The sequence below is a fragment of the Corvus brachyrhynchos genome, unplaced genomic scaffold (genome assembly GCF_000691975.1).
Source record: "Corvus brachyrhynchos isolate BGI_N302 unplaced genomic scaffold, ASM69197v1 scaffold59, whole genome shotgun sequence".
NCBI classification, from domain to species: Eukaryota; Metazoa; Chordata; class Aves; order Passeriformes; family Corvidae; genus Corvus; species Corvus brachyrhynchos.
In genome coordinates this window covers 1,745,625-1,754,905 of record NW_008246054.1, presented here as the reverse complement: position 1 = coordinate 1,754,905, position 9,281 = coordinate 1,745,625, and the positions used below count along the sequence as shown (strand labels likewise).

The following is a 9,281-nucleotide window of genomic DNA, read 5'->3' as shown; positions in this document are numbered from 1 at the left end:
GGGGGCCCGAGTCCCGTCGGTGTTGCCGCAGCTGCCAAAACTCCCCGGAGCCTCGAACGGCCGAGGCTGGAATGAATAAACCCTGTGAGTGTGGAGGTGTCAGGCCTCGTGAGACAGAAATTAAAGTTTCGGCCCAGCTGATGTGCAAGCACCCGATAGATACCGTGGTGAGCTGTCCCCGCTCAGCAGCCGTGGTTTTTGTGTCAGACCCGTCTGGACAGATGTGTGAAGGCCATGCTGATACCGTGGGCACGGGCTGGAAGCCACCGACCCCTATTCACTTTTTGCCCGTTGGTCACTGCAGAACCCCAAACCTGCTGCCCACATCACTGAGCTGTCACCTTGCCCCCACAGCCGCCACTAAGACCTGAATCTGTTTGGTTTTAGCAGGCCAAGCAGCCCGCCTGCCTTTCTCTTCTCCACGTGGATCAGAGAGGAGCTGTGAGCAATGGCTTTGGCACTGAGGTGCCTCCGCCCTCTCCCGTCCCTGCTGCACCGGTCCTCGTTTGCCATGACCAGCGCCCCCGGCCGTGGTCCAGCAGATGCTGCTGAGCAGACAGCTGGCTACCAAAAAAGGTAAAAACAACTGGTTTTTTCATGGTTTTGCAATCTCTCAATATTTATATAATTTTATATATTTATTTATTTTGGCTAACATGCTCAAGTGCTGAGCTCTTTACTCATTAGAAAATACAGTTACTTTGGTTTTACTTCAGTTTATCTTAGACTCAATTGTAAATCTGACCAGGCCTTTAATACCTTCTTCCTACTTTCTAACTAACTTGTCAGAAGTAGAAACTAATTTTTTTTTTGTGTAATCTGCAGCTAAAGGTAAAGGGCAGAGTCAAGCCAAAGTGAATATCAGTGCTGCCCTAGTTGAGGATATTATCAATTTGGAGGAAACCAGTGAAGACATGCAGGCAGTCATAGAAGCTCTGAAAGAAGACTTCAGCAGAAGTCTCAGTGTTAGAACCTCACCAGGTTGGTAACTTCCTTGTATGTAAATAAGGATACAAATCCTAGTAGTGGACAACTCCAATTTTTCCAAAATTGGTTTTTTTTTCCTGGAATTATCCGCTGGGCATCCAGTTGCTACAGCCCTGACATCCCCAGCTAGAGGCTTTCTTCACCCTGAGCTTGACCAGGAAGAATCCATTTTTGTTAATAGCTTCCTGGAAATAGCTTTTTTAAGTGGGAGATGTCAAAAGTGTCTAACTGAACTGTTTGCAGATGTGATGGAGAAGCAGGTTGTAAGCTAATGGTGCAGTAGGGCAGGAAAAATCCAATTGCCATTAAATTAGCCTTTTGGAAATTGCCATTGGGCTGGTGTCTGGCATATACAAACTTTTTCTCTGCTGTGCATCTTTGTGGGTAGTGACCTGTACAGGCCTCGTTCATGTAGTGGATTTTTTGTTTTAGGAAGGAATGTGAATATGTTTGACTAGGCTGCAGTTACCGTAACACTCTGAACATACGCATTTGTAAGTGTATCAAGTTTCAGGGATAAAATTTAACATTAAACAATGACCAAGTTTGAATCATTCACCACCCCAGCTCTGGCAGGGGCACTTCTGTCTTTAATGGAGCTGGAAAGCGTAGCTCAGTCTCTTAACTATTTATTTGAACCATAGGTATTTTTTTTAATTGCACTGATAAAGTACCTCCTGTCCCATGTGCCTTTTGGCCTGTTAACATTTTGCAGCAGAAAGTAGAGAGCAGATTAAGAGTAGCTCAGGGAGAAACTGAATACTTTAAATTAGGCAGTGTACAACACCCCTCTGGGGGCCTGGAGAAAAAAAAGAGGAGTTTAAGAGAGCACTGCTAAGTTAAAGACAATATTTGTCTTGATTTTTATGGCAACATTTTGATTTTCTTTAAGCTGTAAGAATTAAAAAATAACCATTTCCCTTTAATTCTTAACAATCCTGCTTAGTTTTCCTATTCTAGCAGCAAAAACAAACAAGAGTTTTGTTTTCATGTTTTTGTGCTTTAAAGCAGCTTTGAAATATTTAGCTTGTGAATACACAGGGGATGCCTGAACACAAACAGCACCTGAAGTCTGAATAAACACCATTTTTTCCTTTGTAACCTCTGTATTCTGCATGGCAGAAGGGAAGTGGGACAGTGTGGATGTGTTTTTCTTCAGCGTCGCTGCACACTGGTTTATCACACTGAACCTCCCTGTGTTTGGTTCTTTTGAGGGGCCCTGGATCACATAACTGTGATGACAAAAGATGGGAAGTTTCCGCTGAACCAGCTGGGGCAGATCTCACAGAAGTCACCGCAGCTTATGATAGTGAACATGACCGATTTTCCAGAGGTAAGGGGACATTGGGAGGGGAGATAATTGCCATGGGAACAAACAGGTTGATGCTGAGCAAAGGAGCGTTTAGACAAAATCAGTCAAACGTGGCAGGGCTGCAGACTCAGGCTGGGCTGTGTCACTTTGTGCTGACACAGAACAGAAGGGGCATTTTGCTGCTGACAGCAACTCCCCAGCCCCATGTGGCTCCCAGAGCAGCTCACCTGCAGCAGCGCAGGGTCACAGGAGAGTTACGGAGTGCTGTGGTTGCTCTCAGGGTTGTATCCAAGGAGTGCCATGGTTACGGGGATTTGCTTTGCAGGTGCTTTCCCCTCAGTTGGATCTGCAAAACAACATGAAGCATCATGGACCAGATGCCAGGATTACCTGTGCCCTTCCAGCCCTCCCCATTTCCCATGCATTTATGGGAAGTCCTGAGCACACACAAACTTACCTGAACTGCGCACGTGGCTGCAATGCTGTATCAGCCCCATTGTATTTATTTCAGTTCCTTGTCAAGATGTAGCCATGCACAGAACCAGATGTGTAATTGGAATTTTTGCTGGGGACTTCATCAGATGCCTCTGAAACTTGCTTATGTATCACCAGGGCTGTGATACCCCAGAGAGTTCATGGGAGAAGCTGCTGATGGAGCCTGTGAGCTTCTGAACAGCTTCCCTGGTGGGACTGAGCTGGCTCATGCTAAGTGCTGTCAAAGAGCTTGACTCGGGCACTGCTGAGGTTGGCCAGCTCCTCTCTTGGCAGCACCTCCAGGTCAGAACCCGAGGCTCTGATTTATCTTCTGTGAGAGACAAGTTAATTTTCTGCAGGAGCCTTAGACCTGCCCCTAAATGAGGCAGCAAATCCAAATCCCAGCTCAGGATCAAGCCCTTGTGATGCCCTGCAGCAGGTCCCACCGACGGAGCCGAGCACGTGGGAGCAGCAGCGAGCGTGAGGTTAACGATTCATCCCGCTCCAGGGCTGGAGCTTTGCCAAGGCTTATCTCTATTTATTTTGCAAAGGCTTTCCCCAATTAATTAAGTCAGCAAAGTCTCAGAGGAGGTCAGTGTAAGGCACTTGATGCCTAAGTGTTTCTTAAAGTGTATCCCATGTGCATAAAGGCTCTGAAGAATGGAGGCCCCTCATCAGCAAGGTCTTGCAGAGTGTCGGCGCTGAGAGGGCTGGGGAAGCCCCTCCATGGCTTATCCCATGTCCAAGCAGGAGCTCAGGCTGAGAAATGGGCATGTGAGAAATTAAATCTCCTCTACATAGCATTGCCTACATTTGATTTTTAAGCCAAAGGACCACTTGTCACTTGAGCCATTTCTCTCAATACTGTTGTTTTATACCCATACCTGTTTTGTGATAGACTGAACTAAAACCATCACAGACACAATCACTTGATGTCATTATTTACAGCATATAGTCAGTACTTCATGACATTGAGAAGCAAATAAAATTGCTTGAAGAGTCTGAGAAATAAAATAATCATAGAAAAGGACTTGCAGAGCCAGTCTGTTTTCCCAAGAGTTACAAAACCAAACACCACTTTTTTTAAATACAGTTATTTTTTTCATGGGCTGCAGGAGGATGGGGGCAATATTGCAATATTTTTCTTCTCTCATTATTTTCCTCTTCTTCTATCTCCTCCAATATTTATGTTAAACAACTCAGCTTTTACTGAGCCTTTCTTTCCTGCAGAACAAGCACTGTCCACGGAATAACACATTTACATTCCTAACGTGCTGAGATCACTTTGGTTGCATTTTCTCTGCCCTTGTATTTTCAGGGGACAGCAGTTGTCTCCTACAGAACACCAACAGAGCATTCAGTGATGTCACACATCAGGAACCTGAACAAATCTGCAGAGTTTTAGTTTGTGCCTCAGTTGGCAAAAGCTGAGCTTTATAAATACAGTCTAAGCTACATAAATACTGCAGCAGCCTGGAGCTAAAGTTAATGATGGCAAAGAGTATCAGAAATAGCATCGTGCCTAGTAGGAGATGTGAGTGCCACAGGAAAACAGACTCCTGGGGCTTTTCAGAGTCGAGAATGAAGTGACCTGGCAGAGCCCTGTGGGAGCTTCCAGTCAAACTCCGCTTTAACCCCAAAGCATGGAACACTGTAGAGGACCACCCGCACCCTGTGATGGAGGTGAAGCCTTTTAATCACCTTGCAGTCACCAGGCAAACCTGCCACCCCACCTTCTAAGCAGAGCAGGGTGTCAGCCAGCAGCGGGGGAGTTTCGAGAAGTTAATCCTCAGTAATAAGCTGTAAAATAAACAGAGCTGGGCACAGGCACTGGTTCGCAGCCATCTGCTACTGCCCTGCTGTCCTGTGGTCAGGTTGTAGTGCTGAAGTAGTTAAGTTCCTTAAGGTTTCAAAATTGGCACTGGGTGATTTCTAGGGGGAAACATTCAACTGGAATTTTTAAATGCTCAGAATCTTTCATCTCCTTTGCCACAGTCAGGCCCTGCCTTGGGAATTTATTGCGGTTTCACTCTGCGTTGCCTCAAACCATTCAAATAGTTTCAAAGAAGCAAAACAGTTTTCTTTTGTTGTTGCTTCGCTTCCCCTCTCCCCCTCCGTGCCCCCCTACCCCAATACGAGCGGCCGTAGTTTCCCATTTGGTTTGATCAAAGCTCTCTGCACCAATGTAACTTCCTGATCTTACTGGTAACAGAAGTAAATGTTTCCATGTTCCATGGAGATGGATTGCCAACTATTGACAGAGTTCTGGCATATGGGAATGATTATTTCCTAATTCCCTTTACCTTTTGATCTGTTTTACAGAGCACAGCTGCAGCTGTGAAGGCTATAAGGGAGAGTGGCATGAACCTGAACCCAGAGGTGGACGGGACGATGATTCGGGTGCCAATTCCCAAGTGAGTATTGATGCCCGAGCTCATCATCATGCAGGATAACACAGAAGGTTGCAGTGAGTCCCCTTCAGAGGGTAAACATGCATGATTGCTGCATATCCCCATGCAGCTGCCTTCCAAAGAGTTCAGGTTCGGGAAAAAATCAGAGCCCTTAAAAGCATCTTGTGAAACCTCTTCCAAGTGTCTGAGCTCTAAGTCACCACATCTTGGCATCTGATGATTGGTCTTATTTTTCATCTTCCCTCTGCAGAGGAAGCTTGGTCCTAGCTGGCTGCAGCACTTTGAAAGAGAGAGCCAAAGGCTTTTGAAACTGTATTGCTTTACTTCAGGGACTGATTCTTTGCTGCCCTGTTCTAAATTCCTGGAATTACACCAGCACAGAACAGCAGCAGTGAACCTGTAGTATTAGGGGAGAGTAGCACCTTGCTGCAGAGAGCACTAAAAGGAACTGATGAAAGTGAGAGGCAGGAAATTTATAGCTTTGAAAGAAAAATCTGCTCACACTTTTGTGTAATACACAGTGTGTAACTGATGGCTGTGTGGAAAATTTGGTATAGGGCTGGAAAAACAGGCTCCCCCTGGGCAAGGGCTGAGCATCACTTCCCTCACCCAGCACAGGTGTCTCCCAGCCCTTGGACAAGGCAGGAGGTACTTCTGCATCCGTGCTTCAGTTTGGATCAGGAGAAGTGATCCTGGCTCTGCCTGGAATGGGGGTCCATTCAGATGAAATTAGAGAGCTCCCAGCAGCTCCACTCGCTGGCACACAGAGCCTGTCACAGGGCTGGGTGGCACAAGGAAAAGTCATGAGTTCCTGTGGGTGCTCAGACCTTATGGAGCATCTGAATACCCTGGGCAGGTGTGGCTGGGCGTGGTTTCACACCATGGTAAAGACAAACAGCTCCCACACGGGATGTGCACAAACCCCTTGCACGTGCACTTCCTTGCACAAGCAGGTGACTTCTTGGTAATGATGAACCAGGTATTTCTTGTGCTGTAAATCTCCTTTAAAAATTCTGTGGAATTTTACCCAGCATTTTGATCAGAGAAGTCTAATTGCAGCCTTCCGTTGCTGTCGGTGAGAGGGAATGACATTATCATTCTATTTGCTGATTTTCTTTCCCTGTGCTCCCTGCCCTTCCACCATTCCTCAGGAGAGGAGGCAGAGGAGGAGGAGGGCACCATTATCTTCGTAATTGCTGAGGCTCCCGGGTTGCTGCACAGTGGTTTGATTGTTAATGGGCACTTGGGTCATCCTTGAATACGAATTGCAGGGGAGGAAACTCCAAAACTGCAAATCCCAAGCTTTAACAAAATACCGTGTTTTTAAACAAACGTGTACGGTCTGTCACTATCTTCTGTGGTGCTGCAGAGTGAAAACAAGTCTTCTCTTCCCAGGGAAGCTCTGCCTCGTGTGCTCCCGTGTTCCTCTCCTGTGTCAGGGTTGCAGCTCTTGGTCCCTTCTTGGCTGCTTGGGAGCCTGGGAAGTCCTGAGTTAAGGATTTTGGCTTGAGAGCTGTGCCCTGGGGGTCTGCCCTCACTGGCATCTCCAGTCCCTTTTGCTCTCTAGCTACATGTCTGGGGCTCTGGGAGTTTCAGCCACTTATCAAAAAGACAAACAGACCGTTCCAGCCTTTTAAAGCCCCCTAACGAAAAAGGCAGGGCAGAAATAATTATATCCCTCATTTAATTTTTTAAGTTTTCAAAGTTTTGCATTATTTCCAGCACTTCATGAAAGAATATATGACAGACAGATGCAGTGAAACTGCAAAATTACATCAGGTGTGCAAAATAAGCAACAAATCAGAAATGAAGAGACAATATTAATATTGGTTCTGCAGACTTTGGTTCTTTCATGAAGGGAGGCATGGTAAAAATAAAACCAAATCCAAACTGTCCTTACTTGTTATTAAAACCACTCTTTAGACTGACCTGTCAGCTGGACACACATGTCATATTTTCCCTTGTGCAGGTCCATCTGTGCTCCAGAGTGTTTCAACAGAGCATTTAAAAATGGAGCTTGCTTTTCAGTATTTATTCTATCAGTTTAGTTTTTGCAATGCAGTTTTAACAGAAAAAATACACTCGTATCGTTGGTGTTTACTTGTGCCAGGATCCCTCTGCTCCCCAAGGCATTCTCCTGTTTGTGTGGCTAGCACTGCATAGGCAATATTTATTTGCCTAAAAAGTAACCTCTGAGGGTTTAAAAATAAAAATTAAAAAAAAAAAAAAAGAAAAAGAAAAGAAAACCAGCCATGGGAACGTTTGTATTGGTTGATCTCTTGGCCGAATTTGACCTGACCTTGTCTTTTATGGTATTGCCTCATTTTTAGATTCATCTTTTTTGGACCCATTGTGTTACACTGGATATTGTTTGTAAATCAGTAATATTTTTACACATGCTTTACTGAAAGCCAGATGACTCATTTGAAAGTTTAATGACTCATTGTGAGTCCTTTTTTTTCCCTTTGGCCTTTAAGAAATACGCAAAGATACCTACTGTGGGGAGAAAGGACCAAAAAATGTCATGTGAAAACACCCCAAAGCTGTTTTGAGCTGCTCCTGCTCATCGTCAGGAGCCTCTCGCTTGCCTTTTATTGAGCAATAAATGTTGCACCCTGTGTTTATCTGCAATTATGAATGCAGAGTGTTTAGTTTAGCTGCTTTCCTTTAACTAATCCCTCTCCTTCACAGGAAATTCCTGGTGTTGCTCTTACCAAGAGAAGTGTCTTGTAGAGAAGTGTCTTGGTTGAGCCGAGCTGGGTCATATCCTCTCTGAGGGTCTGCTCTGCCACACGCAGGGGTGGGACATGGAGGGCTGCAGTGCTTAAACCCCTGGAGCTGGGGGAGGCAGAAAAAAAGATGTTCCTTGTGGTGTGGTGTGTGTTGTGACCCCCCTGACATGTCACTCAGCAGGCTTTGCCCTGGTCCAGGCAGGACAAGGCTGTCCCTGGGGGAATGGCAGGGATTGACCCTGGTGCTCCATGGGCTGCAGGGGAGGGCAGCTGGGTGGAACCTTGTCCTCATTCCCCATCTGACACACTTTCCCCAAGTTCACTTCACACTTTGTTTTGGCTTTAAGAGGGGGTAGGGGCAATGGTTACTAGACAGAAAAGAAAACATACCTAAGAACAGCTTAAAAGTCCCAGATCTCAGGGCAGGATTAAAACAACTGTCCTTAGAAACCTCGGGCCTGGCTCGTGTTGATGGATTCCTTAACCAGAAACAGCATCTGCTTGGAAAAGTGTCCGTTTCTGGCATTATTGGTAACATTGCTGAGAATTTACACACAGTCTGGCTGGAACATAAAACCCGCTGAGAAACTCCCCGGCACTGCGCAGTGATAAAAAGAAATTGGTGTTAATAAAGACAGACAAGGAGGCATGAAAGCTGTGACCCAGTGCCAAGAAGCAGAGGAAATCTGGCAGCGCTGCATAAACAAAAACATTTCCTTCAAGGCTCGGCAGCCCCGGGCAGGCGAGTGATACCCTCGGCACAGCTCGGATCGCCGAGCTCGGGCTCCCACAGCTGAGCAGCCCTGCTGCCGAGCGGCTCCCTCCCACCCAGCAGGAGATGGGAGAGATTCCCAGCTCCCTCCTCCAGGCTGAGCAGCCAGGATTGACTCCCCACCCCCCCAAAAAGCTGCCTGAGAGCGTGACCTCATGCAGACCTGTGCCTGTGAGCCGGCTTTGGGGGTTCCAGATGTGCCGTGGGGCTCTGGCTGGGAGGTCAGACATGAGAAGCCCCAGAGGTGTCGATGTTGGGGTGCAGGGGAACCACGAGGGTCCCTGCTCGCTCCTCCTGGTCAGGCATTTGGGCCAGGCTCGAGCCTCTGCTGACCAGAAGCCTCCTGCCACATGAGATGAGTTAGGCTGGAGATGAGGAAAAGACTCTTCCCCCAGAGGGTGGTAGGGCCCTGCCCAGGCTCCCCAGGGAATGGGCACAGCCCCAAGGCTGCCAGAGCTCCAGGAATGTTTGGACAATGTTCCCAGGCACAGAGTGGGATTTTGAGGTTGTTCTGAGCAGGGCCAGGAGTTGGACTCTTCCAGTTCAGGATATTCTGAGATTCCATGTGACATTCCCTGGCACTTCCCTCCACA

General features: G+C 46.9%; 1 protein-coding gene and 1 long non-coding RNA gene across 2 annotated transcripts in view; one reads left to right on the top strand and one right to left on the bottom strand.

Annotated features, from left to right (window-relative positions):
- Positions 1–42: 42 nt before the first annotated feature.
- The window catches only part of MRRF (mitochondrial ribosome recycling factor), a 13,444-nt gene continuing 4,205 nt past the window's right edge, over positions 43–9,281 (top strand). Inside the window, 6 exon segments of the mRNA XM_008642152.2 lie at positions 43–84; positions 388–528; positions 530–576; positions 826–981; positions 2,202–2,320; positions 5,096–5,187. Of these exon segments, the coding sequence (XP_008640374.1) occupies positions 449–528; positions 530–576; positions 826–981; positions 2,202–2,320; positions 5,096–5,187 (494 nt within the window). The 5' untranslated portion in view covers positions 43–84; positions 388–448.
- LOC108449473 lies at positions 2,328–8,398 on the bottom strand. The gene is made up of 3 exons (XR_001865628.1): positions 8,307–8,398; positions 7,899–8,022; positions 2,328–2,645 (listed from the first exon to the last, which is right to left on the bottom strand). It is a non-coding gene; the product is annotated as an uncharacterized LOC108449473 (long non-coding RNA).